The sequence below is a fragment of the Contarinia nasturtii genome, unplaced genomic scaffold (genome assembly GCF_009176525.2).
Source record: "Contarinia nasturtii isolate CC-2019 unplaced genomic scaffold, AAFC_CNas_1.1 Cnas_scaffold_2108, whole genome shotgun sequence".
In the NCBI taxonomy this organism is placed as follows: Eukaryota; Metazoa; Arthropoda; class Insecta; order Diptera; family Cecidomyiidae; genus Contarinia; species Contarinia nasturtii.
Window position 1 is genome coordinate 275,184 of NW_022199438.1, and position 22,739 is coordinate 297,922.

Genomic DNA, 22,739 nt, shown 5'->3' on the forward strand with positions numbered 1-22,739 from the left:
CGCACACATGCATTCTCCCCGTTTAAACGGTTATAAACATTTGATTGGACGTTCAATTCAAAACTCAAAACTTTGTAACCAGTTGACATATGAGAAGCTGCGAGAAAAACATCACATCGCATCCCTCGTTATTTCACTTACGTAAGTGAAAGCAAGAGATGAGATGCGACGTGCTGTTTTTGCTCTCAGTCTTTCATATATTCTGAAAGTGTACGTCTAACGCATACGAAACGGATGCACGATGCATATTCCCCTTTCACTTCGTATGTTCGCTGGTATAGTGTGTAACCGTTGTACCGGCAATAGCGTCAACGGCAGCACATACGAAGCGAAAGGGGAATATGTATCGTGCATCCGTTCCGTATGCGTTAGCCGCACGAGCTCAGCATTTCTCAGCTCTCAGCTATATGCTGAGCAGCAGCAAATCAGGATACTCTGTGAATTTTGCGACTTAATTGAGTATATGTTTACGTTTACACTGCTTCTACAGTCGAATTCATGCGTTTAATTCCACATTTTGAACTCAATTCTCTTTCAATTTAAATTCAATTCGTCAACGATTTTTTTGGAATAAAATCTTTTGGTTTTGAATTTCAAATGGTTCTTTTATTTCTACAGACTTTATCTTAACCTAACTCCACTTTATATGATCCTTTCTGAAGCTGTAAGTATGATTCTTCAAGTCGAATTCAGTAAAGAATCCTCCAAATCAAATATGATGTCCCTTTTCTGCTTTTTGGATGAATTTTTCCAACTTTTCACAGTAATAGCAAAAGATGAAGAGAAAACTATGACAAAAATGATCATCAATGCTGCGCAGTGAGTTTGGTTTCAATGTAAAAACCAGAAATGTAATGATGTTTATTGAAACTTAAGTTGAGTAATTTCTTTATAAGCCCAAAGTGTCTTTCGACAACAAAAATGGAACATTTTAAATGAAGGATTCTTTATTTAAAGTAAAATATTGGTACAATGATTATAAATATGATGTTTTCCAACAAATGTTTCCTTATTTTTCATCGAAATTATGAAATGTTGAGTTCTAAGCGAATCTTATTTTCTAAAAGATTGCTTTTGATTCAAAGTTAAACTATATATAATGAAAACCTTAAAAATTATGCCAAATTGTGTGACAAAATCAAGTTTTATTGGAAATTGTTTTAGTAACGTGGTGCATGGCTGTGCCGATCAGGTGAAGGCAGGCATGCCATAGTGACGCCGTTGATTTCTTTTGTGTAAGCGTAAGCGGAACAGCGCTTATGCTCAGGCCCTGGTAAGCGGAAGTTGCACTGATATCGATTATATCCAGTTTTTCTTCTATTAACCAAATACAAATTACCTAAGGGGAGAATCACAAAAGAAAAGAATCGATTTAATTTAAAATAATCGAAAATAATCGAAAACATATAATGAAAAAATTACCACCAAGAGCCAATGCGTGAGCGCCTTTTTTTGTTGTTGTGAAAATTGCCTCAACGTTATAATCTGTTGAAAATGATTATTGTGAGTGTAACCAAAATGTAATATTTTTTTTTTAGATAAAATCAAATTCAAGCAGAGTACAAACCGTCATCATTTAGCGGAACTGCGTTTTTTCCCACACCAAGTTTCCCAGAGCGCTTTGTTTTGAATGTTTGATCATTAGATTTTTTCGCCGGTGCTTTTATATCGTCTTCAAATGCTGTTGTACGATCGTTATTTGCCCATGACTGTTCATCAGTTTGACTTCCATAAGTCCACGACTCTTCGGTCATATTCTTATCGTAATCACCTTCTTCGCGTGCATACACATAGCCTCCAACAGCACCATCGTCTGAGTTACAGTAGTATTGATCAGTGTACAATTCGTTGAAACCTTGGCTCATGTCCCCTGTGCTATTGTCTCGTCGATTGTTGTTGTTTTGATCCTCATCAGGTTTCTTCCAATTGGATGCCGAAGCTTCTTCGGTCTCATCGTAAACGTAATCGTTTTGTTGGTATGTTGGTTTGTTCACTTCGTCGACTGCTTCTTCGCTTGCATCTTTTTCCTCAAACTTCATATGACTACGAGCTTGTTTCATTCGGAGAGACATAATTATGTCAATTTCCTCTTGCGTGAAATTGAGTTTCGTGTTACCAACATGTTGCTTCGAACTGTTTCGTGGCTTGACTTGACGAACAGCCGCTGATTGCTTTTGATTTCCTTGAACTTTGTTCACCTGTTGCGATGGAATGTGAACAGCAACACCTTTACGATTTCGACATTGATTGGGCATCATTTTTTGCATTCGAGCTCGTGTCATTCGGTTCGGCGGCGCCACACGAGGTTTCGTCGGCTTTCGTTGGGGCAAATCAAATTCATCGCTGTCACTTTCTGACTCAAATGCACTGTATTCTTCCGATTCCTGCTCAGAATCCTCGTCAGATTCTACCACTTTACGGCGCGGTTTTGATGCTTTCTGTGTAATCTTTATTGTCTTCACGTTGGCATTTGTTTTGTCTTCGTTGCGAACGATGTCCTTTGAACCAGCGTACATGTCGAATGAGCTCACATTTTTGTTGCTGGGACGTTTAGCTCGAAGATCATCAGCTCGCTTCAAACCGTAGATTTCCAGAAATTCACCAGTGTTTAGGAATGGAATCAAGTCATTGACTTTCACTTCGCCCAAGTATATGTATTGCAATACACACTGCACGGAGTCATATGTGACATTGTCATCGTCATTGAAAACCACTTTAGGAGGGAAAAAATGAAGGGACAACAACAATTGGATGTTAGTTTCAAAAGAAATGATGAATGTTCGACACATTTCATTCAAATGACTCTCGTTTTTTCGGCAAATGCCTTTATATCTGGTTGAAGAGTGAAAAAATATTCCCAAACTCACCTTCAATTTGTCGTTCCATGTCGGCTGCGCTGAACATTGCTTCAAAGTACGATGAACAGGCTGACAGAGCATGACGATGCGCCTTCAGTTCTTTGCCATCGACTAGAATTGTCACATCGAAAAGCTTTTGTTCGGTGTACAATTTCTGGAATCCGTTTGCCATTTCTTCGCCCCAGCAATTGTAAATGATTTCAACGTATTCGCCCGACACATTGGTTATCGACGCTAAATTCAAATCTTGAAGATCGGTTTTGACATCGAAAAACTGGGCTGCGGCGACAAATCCCTTCAAATCGCTTACCTAAGGGGAGAATCACAAAAGAAAAGAATTAATTTAAAATAATAGACAAATAATCGTAATAATCGAAAATAACCGAAAAAGAATCAATAACAATTATTAAATAATAGAAAGGTAATTTTTAAGTGAATTGCCCCTAGCGCTTACACGAATCTTGACTAGGCCATGGTAAATGTACTGCATTATGTACTTTGCCGAATCGTAAGAACCGCCTTCCCAAAGCACTGTTCGAATGAGAAAAAGAGAAAAAACACATTTGAATGGACACCGAGAAAAGAAAATCGGGTATCAGTTGCATATTGCTTTGAGAAAATAAAGATCACCGACCAATTTTCAGCTCAAATTTGCTTAAATTGTTCAAATCTTATTCAAATTTACCTTCAACTCCTTTGTATTGTGGCAACGTTTCAAAAAGATGCGCCATCGCGTCTGAAATGAACGCCAGAATGTGGCGATGTGCCATGATCTTTTTTCCCTCAACGACGAATGTCACGTCACATTGCTTTTCACCTTGGTACAGATGTTGAATACCATTTGCAAATGCCACATTTCGAAACTCAAAGTGAAAATTGAATTCAGGATTTTCAATTATAATCGGTTCAGCCATTGTTAACTGTTCAATAAAAACATCGAATGAAATGATTGCGTTAGACAATGATACTCTAAAAAATGATTGAATGATTCGAATGAATACACTCTTTGTTCTGAACAAAATTGATCACATTTTCATTGAGGAACAATCGATTCGATTCAGGTACCGTGCATTTGAATGAATTCGCATTGTTACGCTCAAGAAAAGAAAGAAGCTTTTTATTCGTTAAAAAAAATCACTAAATTTTCCATATTTTTTTAAAATTCACATTTTTCTCTCAATTTTTATTATGATTTTGTGTTGATTTTCATAGAAAAATCTTTAAATCTCAAAGAGAACTACATCAATTCAGAAAATGATTTGATATCAACTACAAAATCTTCAAATTCGCTCAAAACTGCGTGTAGAAATGCAGAGAAATCACCTGAAATGTGACCAAATCCTTAAATGCGTTCCTCAAAATGTATCTGCTTTTCTCAAATTTGTACTTTAATTGCAAATGTGTATTTAAATTGAAACTGCGATTTTTCCGTAAAAGAGCAGCTGAAAATGTGATCTTTTCGGATTGACGACTGCAGACCTAATGTTCGATATAAAACCTGTCGATGGGGGTGGTCTTAAATCAAACGCGAAATACATTGAAATCACCGTATACCTTTGGCCAATGGGATCGATCTTTTTGGCACCAACACATGTAGGTGATTCCATATTCCAAGTTGAAATGAGCGTGCCACCTGTGTGTGTGTGCAGACTTCAATGCAACACACAATCGCTACTTCTGATGCAGTCGAAAAGTGCATGGCTAAGCAAAATAGTCGTTAAGAATTGACAAGTCGGTCGTTTACACTGCGTTCTTGCATTTGTTTCCACTGCCTTTCGATGATTACTGCCCCTTGAATAAATAAAATAAAACCAAACACATTTTTTTTCATTCAACTTGTTTGTTAGGCTTAACAAAGAAATTTCTTACATTCATTTCTTTCATTCAAATCTTATTTCGTAAGGAGCAACTCTTTGTTCCATGTTTCTCTCTGACATTAAAATACTTTCAATCAGCTGAAAAATCCCATCAAATTTAGCGCAGCTGCTTCTTGTATGAGAGTGAAAGAGAAGAGTGTGTTTGTGTGTTCTAATGTTTCTCTGTGTCTTTATCCACCTCTCTTTCAGGATCATATAAAAAGCAAAGCGGCAAGAAATTTCAGCTCTTATTGGATATTGTTTGCTTATGGAAATTTACACAGAATCAGTGCAATAGGTGGCAATTGAATTCTGAAAAGTTCGAAAACTAACCAAATATTTCAGAGCACATATTCTCAACATATTGTTTATCAACTTTCAAGCCATCAACCAATTTGCCATGAAATTTTTTCAAAAAAATCGATCCAAAACTGGATAAATTAATTTTAGCTTCGCCGGTATCTAGAAAATTTGATTTGAAAAAAGTAGAAATAGCAAACTAAATTTTGTTGGTGTATTCATAGCGCCAACCTTGAAGTTTTTACGATCATGAAAAGATGGAAAAACATTACGAAAATGGTAGCTTCAAACCACCTTCAAAAAACTGCTAACTCAATAATCATTCATATTTAGTTCGGAAAATGTCTAAAATTGTCTACCAAAAAAGTGCAAAGCACATGTTTAATTCTTACTTTAAACTTGGCGTCTTTTACCAGGAATAATCATGATGGCGTTGCTTTGCTTTGCTGTGTCGCAATGCAAAAATAAATATTTATCAAAAATTGCATTTCTGCAATTGAGAAAAATCGATATTTACTGTGGAATTGACAGTGTAAATGAAAAACTTTCGAAAATTGCCAGAATTTCACGTTTGACGAATTACTACTTTCAATTAATTGAGAAAAAAATTACACAGGAAGAAGCCAACTTCTCCCTGTGCGCACGAGAACCAAATGGACGAATAATGGCGTCACAATGTATGAAGTACCATGTACGAGAACATTCTATTGCAAAATACATACACATACACCCGGAGTCGCGACATATGCCATCCGCGTTGTATAAAGGTGGCGCTCTTGTACAGAAAAAAGTTTCACTCGTGGTATTCAAATTGAAGATCAGTTTGAGATCTTCGGTTAATGATTTCAATTAAGATGCAATTGAATAAATGGGAATTATCGTTTAAAAATCAATGGCTGTTCATTTTTAGGTGTTATTGAATTTTTATCTGAATCAGAATTCATTTTGATGACGAACTCGATTGTTTTGAATTTTCACAAAACATATGCATTCTCATTCCTCAGCTTTAACTTGTCAATTGATTTGTGTTGATGTGATTTAATGCACACTAAGCATTGGCACTGCCTTTTTCAACTATCAGTATATCGTGGCAAAGATGTTGCATTTAAATTTGAACATTCAACACTTTTTTCGGTATTTTAATGTTGATCAACATTCAGCACACAATAAATGACCCATTGAGACTCAAATAAATCCAGTGTCATCGTTTTTCATTCATATTCGATTTGTTGTCTTTTACATATGTTGTTCATATTCGATTTGTTGATCTAAATAAGAAGCCTTTATGGAAAAGATAATATTTAACCCTTGTATGCATCTTTATTTGTGTCAAATGGTTGAAGACTGAGAAGGAATAATGTAAATTTGGTTTTTTTCTAAGGTTATTTTTTTTTTTGTTGGAACTTCCAAAATAAGACAGTTCACTCATTAAGTAAAAAAGAAGTCAGTCTCTAGCTAAAAACGTAAATATACGGATGCCACCAAAGGCGTGAAAGTTTACACGTTTCAAGGGTTAGTTCGATGTTAGCAAATAGAATTATTGAAGAGATCAAAATAGCTGAGCTTGGTATTCGGTTTTGTCAATGGAGGAAATTCTACAGCGACATGGTTTCGTAAAACAACAAGGTAAAGAAAATATCAAGCAAGGGATTGCAAATAGAAAGATTTTATGATTACCCTCTTTTTCTGTTCTCCCAATTTTGATATTACGGATTGGAAATTGTCTTTTATCTTGTGGTAAAACTCTGATACAGTCATAAATAATTGTTTCTTTTTCTCTCGACATGGTCCGCTGTATTAAAAATTAAACAAACAATTGCAGCACTGCGTACAGTGTCGCATACTGTGACATTTATGTATGTATTGTGTCATTCGTGAGACGCTTTCTTTCTCGCTTTGCCCTTTGATGTAAATTGTACATACAGAAAGCCACTGTCTGTCATAAAAGTCGCATTGTGGAAAACAGCGTATTTTCTTTGGCACCCGACAGTTGTTAATTGACGTCTGCCCGTTATAGCACTTTCGAAAAACAATTTTGGTACGTATCTCTTTGCAAAAAAATTAATAATTACTTGGAGAAATCGCAATGTGATTTCTAATGGCAAAAAAACTCGTGCATTTTAGGTAAATTTCAACAGGCATCAATATGAGTAAAACAATTGATCGTGATAGCGATTCGGATAAAGAAGTATGGTTGCGTTGTAAGTACTGTTCAGTGGATATACCGAAATGGGCGATGGAACAGCATGAACTCGAAGAGCACCAGTGTCGATATTGTGAATTTAAATATCCAAATGAATTTTTGCCCAATCATGTATTGAGAATGCATTCACGACTCTGCGAATATTGTGAATATAAAATCCGAGTGGATCTATTCGATGCACACATTCAACAAGAGCATCACCATGAAGCAAGCGTTTGCCGTGTGTCTGGCCTCACCGATGACCAATTCAACGAAATGATCAAACAGAATCTGATTTTTGTGCGTGACGGTGTCATTTATGCCTATAGACTATGAAATTGACATCAAAGGAAGCACACCTTGGCAGAAAGACCATGGCAGATGGACAGAAACTAAAGCATATTCAGTTGAATTGTTGGTTTTTCTTTCTGGAAATTTATGCAAATAAAACTGAACATTTGAGATTGAAAATTGGCTGTTTTTGTTGCGTTTCATATATTGGGAATCAATACTATTCGTGGTATCAAGCCTGTCGTTGTATTTTTTACACAGAGAGAGAGAGGGAGAGAGAAAAAAGAGAGGCTTGTCTCATAAATAAAAATAAAACATATCCATTGAACCTTCTCCTGTAATCAAAATCTAGCATAAATATTGACTGAAAATGAAAACTGATTCTTCCAACCATAAGTTCTTTTCATTTCTTTAGACATTTGTCTCTTGTTTGGAGCAAAACATGCATGGCACTTCAAAGCCGCATTGATCAATGAACGAAAAGAGATAGAATGGTGAAGACAGAGAAGGAAATAGCCGGCTAAGAATTCGGCTATCGATATACAAGATCGTATGTTTGTTGTAGTGCATAGTATCGGAGTTTAAACACATATTTGTATGTTTCTGAATTGGCACCGTCTGTGTGAATGTGCGTATATCGTTTCGCACTGAATTCCAACGCAGATGACGGCTGTCGACATTTGTGTGTATGCTTCACTATCAAACCTTTGAAAAAGTATAGAGTCTTTGATTTGATCTTATTTCGACCGGCTTTTATATTCCATTGACAGTGCAAACAAAAATATTTACTAATTTAATAAGAAGGATGATTTTTTGTGAATATTTGTTTTTAAAGGAAAATGTATGATTTTCCATACTGATCGTGCTTTGCACACGTTAAAATAAGTTGAAGAGAGATAAAAAACTGAATTGAATGGGGCTACAATGAGAGATGGAGAAACTGGACGATTTTTTGCATACAATTAAGCGCATTCACTAACACTTGCGCAAGTGGTTACTGTCCAGTGATAGTTTGCCTTGACTATGTGACTGACTATATAGTGTGGCGTGATTTTCTGTGTATGATTGTATTTGTTTGCATTGACCGCAGCCGAGACGGTTGTCAGTGCTATTTTATGCTTGTATGCATAATGTGTGTGTTGCTTTAGCAACAACGGTACCTCAACTGAACAGCGGAACAGTCTATGTACGGAACGTGTTTCTTTGATTTGTTCTACGTGACGGCGTATCCATTACACAATTGTCATGAAAGAAAAAAACTGTTTAGTTTGCTATAGAAGAAACTTTTTCAAATAATCCAACCAAAAGAGAAATTCTGCGAATGAAGCTGTAAAAATGATGTGATTTTTCCCATTTTGTGTCGAATACATAGAATCCATTTTGTGTCATAGTTTTTTTATTTACCAATTGGAATATTTCAATTCACACCGGACTTTTCACCAGTTGATTGTTTATATATTATGCCGGCCGCGTGGATCTGTTCATTTTCACCACAGCATCAACAACAACAAAGTAAACAAATATTGGTATCGCCCAACATAATAATTTTATGAAAATACATTTTTTCCGAATAGTTCACAATGATATCGACAAATATCAAAGTCTTTTGAGTGAAATCACGGAAACAGAAATGTGAATTCACCAATCGGAGCATTCTAACCTCAATCGATCAGACGATGTAAGATATCAATCGATTTGTTTTCCAATTGGCAATATTTTCACACGTTAATTTTTTGATTTGATGTTGTTTATTCACATTTTGACCGATAGATTTGTGACATTTTCCGGGGCAACGGTAAACGTCTTTTGATGGAAGGTATGGTATACTGAAAGCGGGAGAAGAAGAAAGACAGAAAAATATAGAGTAGGAGGGAGATATGCAGAGAGATGAAAAAACATGAGAGAAGGAGAGAGGAAGTCGACACGATTCGGCTATATTCAATCGACAAACTCCGCAAGTTGAGCTGTATAACAGGTTCGTGTGTACATTTTGTCTTTCATTAAATGAATTTTACTAATTATTAATTGCATTTGTTGGCTCTATAAACCTATAGGTTTTTCAGACAACTAACATTCATTAAGTACTGTTCGTAATTAAGCGATTTTGGAATGTAATCGATATCAAAGCAACAACTGAAACATGCATAGAGAAGGTATACCTGCATTGAGCCAGTAAAAGAGTGTGGGAAAAATTAGTTTATTCATCAAGTCATTGCATTTCAAATTTCATTCTTCAGTTTAATTCAAATGTTATCGGCGAATTAGCCATCATTTTTGTGTGAAAAAGAATAGTATTTGATAGGATTTTAAATTGAGTTCAGATCGGGAGTAGATAAGTGAATATTTTATAATAGTAAATTGAATAAGAGTCAAAAAAAGAAGAGATACAAAGAATAGATGGAAAAGAGCCATTGAGTGATAGAAAGAGAGTGAGAGGGAAAAAGAGAGAAATAGAGATTTATAAATAGAGTTCGATTCTATCGAAGAATATAAAGAACGACTAGGTAAATGAGGACGTACGAAGAGATTTTTGTTTTGTTTATGGTTCGATCGAATTTAAATCTTTGATTAATTGCATCAAAATACAAATTGACTTGATAAAAAAATTTCCTTATTCTAGTGCCAAAATGCAGTTTCCATATAAGATTTGGCCGATGATTTGGATTGTGCTGACATGTCAATCGAGCGCTTGGTCGTTATTTGAACGACAAGCGGCCAATACAACCGTGACAAATGAAATCGAATCTGGGTCAAGCTCAAACAGATTTGTTGCTGGTTGGGAATATCTTGTCAGTATGGCAATGACTGAATTTACTAACAATCGTCCACCATCACATGACACGCCACCAAGTCGATGTCGATGCAGTAAGTTTTAATACTTTGTTTTCGATATTTGATGGAAACATTCATTCTCCGATAGATTTTGTGTTAAATTTCTACCTTTTTTCATTTTTTTAGGCTGTGGCGAACGAAACTATGATGTTGAAACTCGGATCGTTGGGTATGGATGCAAAATACGCCCATTTAACAACAAAAATTCATCTAATTTATCAAAACAAATAATAAAAATAAATCTTGAACGTTTATTTGCAGTGGAAAGGAGACAGTTAGGAATGTTTATCCGTGGATGGCTCGATTATCAATTTTTGGTCGATTTTTCTGTGGCGGTACGCTCATAAATGACCGTTACGTACTAAGTGCGGCTCATTGTGTCAGGAAGTAAGTGGATGAAAACTATTTGTGGCCAAAAAAATGAGACAATTTTAAGGCTGGTATTTCTGTTTACTTCAACATGTTTCATTCAGTCTGTGTATTGTCTTTTATAAACTTAATTTATTTGGGTTCATTAACGCCGAATTTCATAAATATTTTTTTGCAATTCCTTTAGTTATGTGTGGTTTTTTATCAAAGTAACATTCGGGGAGCATGATCGATGTGACCCAAATGCACTACCAGAAGCCCGATACGTATTACGAGCCATATCGCAATCGTTCAACATTGGCAATTATAACGATGACATTGCGCTGCTTCGACTCAACGATCGGGTGCCAATTAACAAAGTCATTCGGCCCATTTGCTTGCCAAACAGAAGATGTAAGTAATGTGACAAAACTTTCATCACAAAATTAAAATCGTTTTATGTCATTTTTAGCATTACATTATGCTGGAACAGAAGGAGTTGTGGCTGGTTGGGGTTCAACGGACGAAAATGGAACACAGACATGTGTGCTAAATGAAGTAAAAGTTCCAATTCTCACAAATTTGGAATGTACTCAGTTGAGTAGCTACGCATCGGGAATGGTGACAGAGAATATGGTGAGAATAGATTGGAAATTCTATTGGAAAATTTATCTTAATATTTGAATTGTTTTCGAATAGATGTGTGCCGGATTTCCAGAGGGCAAAGCAGATTCATGTCAGGTAATTATATTCAATTGCTTTTGCGTTGATCAAGTGTCAAATTCAATGTCTCATTTTCACGGTTATATCGGTCCAACTGTCCAATGACAATTTTTCGCCTCTGTGTTTTTACTTTTCTACAAAGACCACTGTATGCACTACTTGATCTCAGTATAGATGTGTCAACGAGCGTTCGTTTTCTTGTTCGTTCGCGTTCGTCACGAAAACGAACGAACACGAAACGAAATTTATCTTTGCGAACGAACACGTTCGTTCGTAGTGGCCTTCTTTACGAACTCTAACGAACACGAAACACAATTCCTACTCTGCGAACGAACGTGTTCGTTCTTTTAAAGGTTTTCTTTGAACGCGAACGAACACGAATAACAATTTCTACTTTGCGAACGAACACGTTCGTTCGTAGTGCCAGTCTTTGCGAACGCGAAAAACACTTTCCACCTTGCAAACGAACGCGTTCGAACGTAGTGGCCTTCTTTACGAACGCAAACGAACACGAATACCAATTTCTACTCTACGAACGAACGCGTTCAAACGTAGTAGCCTTCTTTAGGAACGCGAACGAACACGAATATAGATTTCGACTCTTCGAACGAACACGTTCGTTCATAGTGCAGGTCTTTACGAACGGCACAGGCAACAGTCGACCATAATCCGGTAAAAGCAAGTGAATAGCAATTTTTAATAGCACATTGGCAAACAAATCGAGCTAGATGAAGTAATTCAATACCACAATATCTCGTCCACAATCGATTGTCTCAAGTAGATTTTTGTCACACGAAACTTTCACTAAATTTTATTTGGCTACAATTAGCTGCTATCGAGTACTATTTCTTCCACCACAATCTAGCTACAATCAGCTGCTCCGGCCTTTGCAGATTCATTCAAACAAAGGTCTAATTGGGTCTCGATCAGTACTTTTGTTTATTTATTTTTTCACCGATATGTTTCTCATATGCTCTGATTGTAAAGAATGGCAACATCAGCCGATATCAACTAAATAATATCTCAAAATATGTGCACGAAAAAAATTAAAATTAATTAGCTTTTTGAAGAGTGTCGGCACAGTACACTTTTCGGTTGCTCAAAAAAATGAGTACCACACAGTCGCTAACTTTAGTTCGTTAGCGAGCGCTACGCTACCACAAAATGAAGCTAAAGAATATGCCAAACTTAAGATTTGAATAGGAAAACACTCAACAGTGTCATTTGGCGCAATTTCTGGCTCATGGAAAATCAAATATCGATAGATGGTCGATACATATGTATATATCGGAACGTCATTCCTTCTTGATTTTTGAATTGATAAACGTAATAGAGATGTGTTAAGGTTTTGTTAATACAACGGACATGGCGAAGTTTGAGATACTCTCTTTCACTCTCATACAAAATCAATAAGGCACATTTGCTGTTAGTCTCTGTTTTTTTTCACATAAATCAATTTTTGGCTTCATATGAACGGCGCAAGTAGTGCCAAATGATAGGATTCAATACTTATTTAAATCAAAACCAAATTAAATTCAATTATTAAGGGTGATTCAGGGGGACCTCTTATGGTACAACGAAACGACAAGCGCTACGAAATTGCTGGAATTGTTTCATGGGGTATGTTTTTTTTATTCTAAAAGTTATTATTTTTATCGATATTTCATGAAATAAATAAATTAATGCATTAATTCGAACTTTTGACTTGCTTTTTCACTCATTTCTTTAATTTATTCGCAGGTATTGGCTGTGGCCGATCCCATTATCCAGGTGTCTATACAAGAGTAACACGATACCTCAATTGGATTCGACAAAATACACGCGACGCATGCTATTGCCGTTGATCAACTAGTCAAGTAGAAAAACCAGTCGATTATTTATAGTTTTAAGTAAATTTTGTAACTCGTTGAATGGAATTCATTCCATACAAATTGCCAAATAAGTCATTAACTGTAATTAAGATACATCGGTCATTTCTATTGACCAATTGTCGATCACAAAAGAGGTGTGAAGTAAATGTGCCTACATGACAAATTCAGTTAGTAATTTAAATCAAATCAGTGTGAAATGTAGAAAGAGACACACGTCCCGTCTCTGACTAATTACGGAAATACTGTAGTAAATTCCAAAAAATTGTTCACCATAAAATTCGATCCAATTCTGTGATGTTTTACTTGTAGTTTAAATTTGGTCATAGTTGTAAATTAGTATATCAAAATCACACTTAAAATCGTTCATTCAACAAATTGAGCTCGACCGATAAACATCAAAATGCCATTCAGTCAGTCAATATTTTTTTCTGTAATCATTGTTTTCGCATGGCAAATTTGTACATTCACAACATTTGGACATGCGATCGCCGGGCAATCAAACGACTTCAGCGGTACAAATGCGATGGAAATTCAAATCAATAAGACGAATTTCACATCAGCAGTTCGTAGCTCAAGAGTGGGACCGCTTTGGGAAGTTTTTAATACGTTGATTCCGACCGCGAAAGACAATGAGAATAATCAATTTTGTGATTGCAGTAAGTTTCACAAATATAATATGATTTCATAAAAATTCATTAAAACCATTGTCTTTCATTAAAACCATTTCAGCTTGCGGATTATCAAAGGGAGGGTTTAAAATCGTTGGGTAAATTAAATAATATTTTTTTTTGAAAAAATTTCTTTTTCGAAACATTTCTGATTTCTTTTTTTTTATTGCAGTGGCCGTGAGAGTACACCGCATAAGCATCCTTGGATGGCACGATTAACATACCGCGGTCAATCATTTTGTGGCGGTACTCTCATCAGTGAACGTCACGTGATCACAGCTGCTCATTGTACTAATTCGTAAGCATAGTGACAATTCTGGATTTTATTTGTGGCCGATAGGTGTCCAATGGACACTGTCCATAAATTAGATATCAAAGCCAGAGAATGTATTAGAGCTGCCAAAATACGCCTACTGGCAACTTATAAGCTATGTAGTTATTCTGTTCTATTACTTTAATACAATATACACACGTGGTAACAAAACCGCTGATTGCCAGTCAGTCTATCCGCGTAGCTCCAAAACATTCTCTGATCAAGAGGGAAGATATTAAGTAAAAACCACAAAAATCTTAATGTTCTTTCTATTTCTTTGCGATTTTTCAGCTTCAACTGGTTCACAAAACGGTATGTAAAGGTGGTACTCGGCACGCACGACAAATGCGGAGCCGGCAAGAACGAATGGTCGTCATACGTGGCCTCAGTAACAACGCCATCGTTTACATTCATGCCCATTTTTGGAACTGATATTTCGCTGCTTAAACTGTCGAATCCAGTACCATTCAGCGAATTCATAAAGCCAATCTGTTTGCCAGAGACCAATGGTAAGCTCAATCTCATCATTTTCAATAGCTATATCTTATTTTATTTATTTCGAATGCATTTCAGATTCTTCAGACTATAATGGACGGGATGGAATTGTATGTTTTCTCTTTTATTTTCGTAAATAAATTGATTTATTGAATTTTTTTTTCTGTGTGGCCAGGTAGCCGGTTGGGGAACAACCGCTGAAGGCGGTAATTCATCGTGCATATTAAAAGAAGTCAATTTACCAATTATGACTAACGATCTGTGCTTTAAACACACCCAATACAGAAATGTATCGGCTCTATTGAATAAAGAATACATGATGTGTGCCGGATTTCCAGAGGGCAAAGCAGATTCATGTCAGGTACATTTATTCAAGAAACAATGGAACTGAATCAACTGTCATATGGTACACTACTCTCAAATTGATGGCGACTATCAATGAAAGATGTAATAAAAAAAAGATCAATGCAAATATGTGTGTTGTATCACGCAGGCTCCGAAAAACACATGGCATTTGAAATATCAGTTACACTGTCTTTTTTTCACATTCTCAAATTTAACTCACATCCAATTATTACAGTAATTATCACAATTATAATTATATATTTTCAATTATTAAGGGCGACAGTGGTGGACCACTTATGGTCTTACGAGAAGATAAACGCTATCAAATCGTTGGGGTTGTTTCGTTTGGTAATTTTCGATTCGCACCTACTTGTTCCATTCTCATACTAAATACTTTACTGCAGCTATGTGACTCATGGACCGTGAGACGAAAATTATATTTTCCCACAATTTGAATTTTTTTGTCTGACTTACCTCAAAATTTTAAACTATAGCAAAGAGAAAGGCAAATAATATTCAAAAAAAATAATAATGCTATGTTTTGTGATTTTAACGTAAACAGAGTAGAATTTTCATCTCATCGCTCATTAGTGCGGAAAAGTAAAAAGAGATGAAATACTTTTTTTTGTCACGAAAATTAAAAATAATTCATGGTAATGGAAAAAATAAATAAAATCAATGTTTTCTCTACCATTCTAGGAATGGGCTGTGCTCGACCAAATTTCCCGGGCATTTATACACGTGTAACGAAACATCTAAATTGGATAAAGAAAAACACTCACGAAGGATGCTATTGTAAAAATTAACTACATATTAAAATTCAATCAAAATAATACATCGGCAGTTAGATTAGCATTAAGGAAAATAACAACAAAAACATTGTTTTCTAATTTATTTATTTTTTACATACAATTTCCATGAAATATCCCAATTGTCATTTCAATAGAATAAGAATAACAATTACAATAAAATAGTAACTAAAATAAAAAAAGTACTAAAATAATAAAAGGCACAAAAAAATTAAAACAAAAAGCCAAATGGATCGATTTGTGTGATATTTAACGATGAAAAAAAATCAATATAAAAATATAATAAGAATAAATATCCAAAAAAGCAATTTCAAAAACTAAGCGACAGTAAAAATCTCATCAAAAATAAAAAATTGCGTATACAATGAAACAAACAATGCATATAAACTAATTGCGTGACGTAACAATAAAATTCAAATTGTTTCACCGTGGTGAATATAAATGTCAAGTTCGCAATTTCTTGGTTGAGGTCAAGTTGCGACAGCTGTCATACGTTCATTGGAAAGAGAGCGACTGGAATGTGTGTTCAGTGTACAAATAAATACGCAATCATTTCTATTTACGTTGTTTAGCAAAGTGGACGTACTTCGTATTTATTGTCTAAACAACTGTGTTTGTGAACCGCTATTTAGATGAAGTCATTAAGTATCATTTTGTGAGAGTCGACATTTAATCTCTACTTATAGATTTTACGTTATTTTGTTTATTTTTTCACGTATTCCAACGATCAGAATTCAATTCGACAATATTTTCTGTATTATGTCGTTCGCATAATACAAATTAGTATCAAAACAATCGTATTTATTGCATGTGATCGTAAGTCATGTCGACAAAGAAGAAAATCGACATGAAGATGGCCAGCCAAATGGAAAGTCCGACCACAATCAAAGAACGAGCAGAGACAATTCATACAGGACTAGAGACTCTGCAGAAGAAATGCTCGGATCGCAAACATATGGTAAAAACATCAATTTTTCATATGAACATTTTTTCACAGTGTCACTTTTTTTAATCAATTTGCATCATTTACTGAGCAGAAGTCAATTTCAATGAAGAATCTCTTTATGGTTCTGGAATATATGGCGGAACATTTGTGTTACGGACAGATTAGCCTTTTCCAAGAAGATTTCATCAGCCATTTGAGAGTGTTAACGGTGAGTTTGACCGATTTTTTGCCGATCATTTTAATGTTTTTGCACATTTCGCTAAGTATAGTATGGTGTTCTATGTGGTTTGAGCTCATAAATTTTGAATCATTCCACAGATTTTGACAGAGCACCGAATATCCGTTGGTTTTGATAAGTATTTCCTAAAAATTAGCGAGTTATTGTGCGAATTATGTCCGGCCATAGGTGCGCATGTTGAGTTACTTTACGGTGTATTGAGACAGTGGCGCTTGTGTGTAAAGAACATGCCGAGTACCGTCCCTCCAATCAACGTCGAACGGTTGTAAGTAAAACTGTCTATGTTCGGATGGAATCAATGACTGAACGATGTTTTATTGCTGCATTCATTTGCATTCTGATCTTTTGGTTTCTTTTTTTTTCAGGAAAAAGTGTGCGCAATGCCTCGTCATTGCCAGTAGAATTTCAATGCAACAAATATTGTTGGAAATTGTCTATGCCTATTGTGAGCACGCTAAAGCCGGACCATCAAAATTGCTTCCAACAATATTCCAAGATATTCCATTGCTTTCAGACAATCGGGGAGATTATTTTGCTTCAATTACAAATAACTTTGTGGACATGCAATGGTTTCTCTACCATTTTAATCGGCGGTTATCACAACAGAAAATCCATTCGGAAATGGTTTGGGGTCTGCGATTCGGTGATGAAGTCATCGATTGTGATGCGGTAAGTGCAACGATTTTCTCGTTCGAACCGAAGGTTTTGACATGTACTCATTTTTATCGACAGAAAAATGAACGATTTGTACATTTCAATGAGAATTCAATTGAATTTTGGATTCCGTACGACGTTAACAATGGAAATGTTGGTAATGGCACCAATTTAAAAGTGGTCATCGAAGCGTCTGTGATTAAAAAAGTGCTGATCGAAGAGTAAGTCATGTTTTTTTTAAATGATCTCCGGTGGATTTTGATTTTAAATGATCTCCGGCACTTGAAATTCAAATGAACTGAAAATTCAATCATTCAATTCTTTTGCCCTAGAGATGATACACCATATGTGAAAATGATATCATTTGAACTAAGCGATCGGATACGATTTGAAAATGTCGAGGAAATGGAAGTAGCGCCGGCTAGTCTGCAAAAATCAAACGTCATCACAATGCTGTTCATGTGTGGTTTCCAGAAGAACCAACTCAATCAACTGCTTGTCAGAATGGTAAGCGGTGTATTTTGTATGAACATAATCTATTCATGAACATCATCTCATTATGCTAATTATCTTCCTTACAGCTGGGTATCGATGCCGACAAACTACATGAGTACGTTGAGATAAGAACGGAAATAGTTTCATCATCCGATGTAGAAATGTCTGACGACGATGATGATGTGATTGAATTCATTCCGATAGAATACGAAACACGCAGACCACTATATTCCAATCGAAACCAATTCCACTCGCAAACGAAAAATGAAATACCATCCGAAAGTCTGATTAAACAAACAGAATTGATCAAGCAAACCATTCAAAAAGCGTCGGAAGTTAAAAGACCGAAACGAAAACTTAGAGACAAAGATTCAACAGTCATTGATATGAGTGATGAAGGTGAACTGCCATCGAAAACAAAATCTATGCTCGCCAAATCAACTACTCCAATCGAACCATCGTCGAAAGCAGCGGTCAAAAGAGCGAAATCAACGGTGGCCCTTAAAACGGCTAAAACGGTTAAAACGCAGAAAAAAGATGTGAAAAAATCACCGGTGCAACGGCCAAAACGTAGTGCATCCGAAATGGCTAAGAAAAAGTTGGCCAACAATGAATCGGACGAATTTGATTTTGATCCCATTGAACTACCAAAAAAATCCAAAAATAAAGCACCGCTCAAGCGCAAAGATGAAGTGGCACCTATTCTCAATCCACTAAGAAAAAGAGGGAACTCAACAATAGATGATAAAAATGTGATTTTAGTCGATTTTGTGTCCAATACAAACTCAAGTGATGGAGAGATGTCGGAAAAAATTAGCATAACAGCAAATAGTTTAACGACCGCAATTGCGAGCAAATCAAAATTTGATAGAATTTTACAAAATGCATCGACAATCAATGAAATGGCAAAAAGTGGCATGCGTCGCGATCCCATTTTTTCATATCGTAAATTGGCCGCTGCAAAAAAACCAAAACCAGAAGATGATGTAAGTTTTGGAAAAATTTATATGATTTCATATGTTATTCCCTTTTTTTCATTTTTAAAGGAAAATCAGGGCTCACACAACGAAAATTATGGCGATGACATCGATGCGAATGGAAACATCAAAAAGTGCAAAAACTGTCGCAGAAACGAACGAATGGTTGAAGATTATTTGCAGAATATTGGTAAAGTGGCGACTAAAGTCAACATTTTGGATCGAACTATAGACGAATGCTACTGCGGAACATCTAAGAACATCGCTCAAACATAGTCACACATTTTTTTATAGAAGGCCAGAGTCAATAAAAAACAAACCTATGTAAATATCACTCAAATTCCCAGAGAGATATGCATTGCAATCACTTGTCAAAAGTCAAATTGGCTAGATTCATTGTGATTTCTCGTTAATTTATTCACGGAAATTAATTGGCATGAAAAAAGAACGAAAAAAATCATCATAAAATGTATGTAAAAAACTCTATTCGATTTTCCCCAAAAGCTACCATTGTTGACTATTTTCTAAAGTCAATTTCTATTAAATAATTTACAGTAGTTATGCCAAAAAATAGCGAGAAAAAGGGAAGATCTGAATAGAAGAAATTAAAAAGAAACTCCAAAAACTTATGGAAAAAATTAGAAAAAAAATATCATAAAATGTCACATAAAAGCAGTAGTTATGTAAAAATCAAAATGTTATTGCCAAAATATTTATCAATTTATTTAAAAATTAATTTAATCCTAAATGTACTCTATTTAAATAAAAATCAGTAATAAATTTGCTGAATCTATTGTTGTTGAGAAAAAAAAAGCGTATTAAATGGGGTACATTGTGTTCTTTTTATTTATAGGTCGCCTGGAACTAAAGCCAAACTTGGTACGAGTTTAATTATAAAAAGTTTCTTATTTTCTAGGCAGAGCCAATTTGTTTACATTTTGTCTAAACATCGACATTATAGTATCCAACATTCATGATGCTGAACTCATTTTCATTATACTTCTTTGAGATCCGTTAGAACCGATACAATATTTCATAAACAAATATGCATCAAAGATTCCATTCTACGCGTATATAGCACCGCATGAAACACAGGTCACACATTCTTCTCATACATGAACACTCAGCGTAAATATGTGTGCATAATGACGCTCTCTTATCGCATACATCTGTCAAATCTTGCGCCAAAAAATACAGCAAACGCTTGAAGAAAGGCAGTCGTCCAGGTAAAAGTGGCAATGGCAACTGGTAGTTAAGAGGAAATTCGACATACCGGGCTAGATCATATCGACATAGAACAACGAGGCTTTTCATTATAATCGATTATTCGCCAATTTACTCAAGTAATATTGGCAAAGATCTTGTGCTCAAAGAAAATTGTGTAATAGATTGTAAAATGCCAAAATAAGTCAATATAAATTGAAAAAGTGTCTCCCTGAAAAATTCACTCTGCCATTTGAGACAAAAGGCTTTGACACGGTAAGCTTATAATGAATCCAAACATGGTTCATTGTATTTAACCTGATATCATTGTAACCGGAACTAACTTCCGTAAATTAAGCAGAATGCAAATTGGATCTTAAAAAATAAAAAATCTAATTTTTGTGTAAACGTTTTCAGATGTCCAGTGGCTTTGAATTGCAAAAGGACCAATCGAGTGATATTGTTCAATCGACATTTTACGAAGGTTCAGAGGAGTCGTGTGATTACATGCGGCCAAACACTGATTGGAGACTGTTTTATTCGTCCGAAAGTGATGATGACCTGAGTTACACTGAAAAAAAACCAAAGACTCCATCGGACCTTTTGCAATTAACTGAAAAACTCCCTGTAGATTTCGGTCAAATGAAGCCACTTCACAAAGGACAATTTCGACCAGGCAGTAATTGGCCTCTTGTTTGTTCGTGGGAGGACATTGATAATCGAGAAACGTCACTATTCAAATCAAATGCCGATGCAGTCAATCGATGGATGAAAGAGAAAAATCATGACCGCCGTCTCAAACACTCTTCGAGCGACGAAGAAGATGTTGTTGAAAGAGCACCATTCCATTCCGGGTTTTTATATGCGAAAGAAGTTGGTTCAAATCAATCAAACAATCGATTCGATCTTATCAGTTCAACGAAGTACAAAGAATATGATTGTAGTCGTGAAACACGCGCTGATGAATTAAAAACGTCAAATCAGAGCTGTTCGGATGGTTCGCGCAAAGGACAAAAGCGACCAAGCGATATTTACTCAGACCATGTGATTTTGAAGCAATCTCGCGATGGGCCAATTGATTACAATTTCGAGGACGAAGACTGTGATCGACGCACGGAAACTGAGCCCAATCGTCAATTAAAAAAACGTCGTACTGCCAAATCAGACGCATTGAACCGGATTCGCAACTCATTTCAAAAAGGAGAGCAAGAAGAGTTTGACGAATTTGACGGCATTTTCAAATTTGACGAGGAAGACTATGAACCATCGCCGAAGAAGAAACGCCGAACCGTACAGCCAAAAAAGAAGAAGAAACCGGCACCATTTCCACGGATGAAAGTCGAAGCAAAGGACCGGGTGAAGCGACGAAATAAGGTATACACGATGAAGATAAAGAAGCCAGTTGGTGTAGCGGCAAAGGTACTTTTCATGTGAGAATGTCAAACTGATATTTTATTGAACTGAAACATGTTTATTTATTTCAGAAAGACAATGCTTTAATGCAACAAGTGGAAGAGGCACCAAATGAACAATGTACCAATTCATCGAAATGGTGCAAGCGAATTCTTGAGAATTTCAGCAAAATCAACGAAATGGCAATGAGCAAGACATCAGTGGATGTCATCAAATTGAGCAATGAGCTTCGAACGGAAATTGATGGATTACAAAACATCCTCGAAGTTGCTGGAACGAAACAGAAAACAGTGCCACAGAAGAAAGGCCAATTGAAAAAATTGTATACGGAACCAGAACCGGAATATGATGGAATTGACATGAGTCAAGTAACCAAGCAACAAAAGGAGAAAACATCAGACGTTGCAGGCGGTTCAAGCAATCAAACAACAGATGATTCATTACTGAGCAAGTCACATGAATTGGACGCAGCCAATTCGGAAGACCATCGGAATTCGATCATCGGATTAACCTGTGGTAGCACACCAAACAAGCCCGATGATTACACAATCGATTTGGATGTAAGTACCGGTCTCATTCAAAGTTTTGGCCAAAACGAAGAGAACAAAAATAAATGAATTAACTTTTGATTTTCAGAACTATGACGACGTCATGCAAATGTCCACTGGCATGGATGATGACTTTGACGTCAATGGAAACCACACAGAATGCACTTGCCGTCATAATCCGGAGATCGTTCATGAACTTCGTATCGTTGCAAATGCCTTGAATAAACTCGCTGATTTGTTGGACTCAAACAAACGGACTTGCCATTGATAGGACACAAAAACGTCGAGATGTTTTTCATTCGCTTTATTATTTTTATTTTAACCAAGAATAAAATTTAATTAATTCATCGGCTAACTTGAAGCCTTTTTAGATA

The 22,739-nt window shown here is 35.8% G+C and overlaps 3 protein-coding genes and 1 long non-coding RNA gene across 6 annotated transcripts; all 4 read left to right on the forward strand.

Annotated features, from left to right (window-relative positions):
* The first annotated feature begins 6,921 nt into the window (after window positions 1-6,921).
* On the forward strand, window positions 6,922-7,667 carry LOC116347791. Its single transcript, XR_004201716.1, has 2 exons — window positions 6,922-7,052; window positions 7,139-7,667. It is a non-coding gene; the product is annotated as an uncharacterized LOC116347791 (long non-coding RNA).
* Window positions 7,668-8,596: 929 nt separating this feature from the next.
* On the forward strand, window positions 8,597-13,244 carry LOC116347776 (trypsin-like). Of its 2 annotated transcripts, none has more exons than XM_031778496.1 (12): window positions 8,597-8,999; window positions 9,062-9,165; window positions 9,258-9,462; window positions 9,542-9,640; window positions 10,108-10,352; window positions 10,446-10,488; window positions 10,581-10,706; window positions 10,876-11,081; window positions 11,140-11,303; window positions 11,367-11,408; window positions 12,938-13,010; window positions 13,131-13,244. In XM_031778496.1, exons 5-12 carry the CDS (start codon window positions 10,115-10,117, stop codon window positions 13,232-13,234), a joined length of 996 nt encoding a protein of 331 aa, XP_031634356.1. In that variant the 5' UTR covers window positions 8,597-8,999; window positions 9,062-9,165; window positions 9,258-9,462; window positions 9,542-9,640; window positions 10,108-10,114; the 3' UTR covers window positions 13,235-13,244. The 2 variants fall into 2 exon arrangements, with proteins under 2 accessions (XP_031634356.1, XP_031634357.1); XM_031778497.1 differs by having other exon boundaries at window positions 12,948-13,010.
* A 395-nt stretch (window positions 13,245-13,639) lies between these two features.
* LOC116347775 (trypsin-1-like) lies at window positions 13,640-16,089 on the forward strand. 2 transcript variants are annotated; one of them, XM_031778494.1, is made up of 8 exons: window positions 13,640-13,917; window positions 13,991-14,027; window positions 14,102-14,227; window positions 14,534-14,751; window positions 14,816-14,847; window positions 14,913-15,098; window positions 15,358-15,430; window positions 15,782-16,089. In XM_031778494.1, the coding sequence occupies exons 1-8, from the start codon at window positions 13,662-13,664 to the stop codon at window positions 15,886-15,888; spliced, it is 1,035 nt and encodes a 344-aa protein (XP_031634354.1). In that variant the 5' UTR covers window positions 13,640-13,661; the 3' UTR covers window positions 15,889-16,089. The 2 variants fall into 2 exon arrangements, with proteins under 2 accessions (XP_031634354.1, XP_031634355.1); XM_031778495.1 differs by lacking the exon at window positions 15,358-15,430.
* Window positions 16,090-16,430: 341 nt separating this feature from the next.
* LOC116347778 lies at window positions 16,431-19,491 on the forward strand. The gene is made up of 8 exons (XM_031778505.1): window positions 16,431-16,849; window positions 16,929-17,045; window positions 17,156-17,340; window positions 17,441-17,744; window positions 17,808-17,950; window positions 18,062-18,236; window positions 18,311-19,210; window positions 19,271-19,491. The coding sequence occupies exons 1-8, from the start codon at window positions 16,715-16,717 to the stop codon at window positions 19,475-19,477; spliced, it is 2,166 nt and encodes a 721-aa protein (XP_031634365.1). The 5' UTR covers window positions 16,431-16,714; the 3' UTR covers window positions 19,478-19,491.
* The last annotated feature ends 3,248 nt before the right edge of the window (window positions 19,492-22,739 follow it).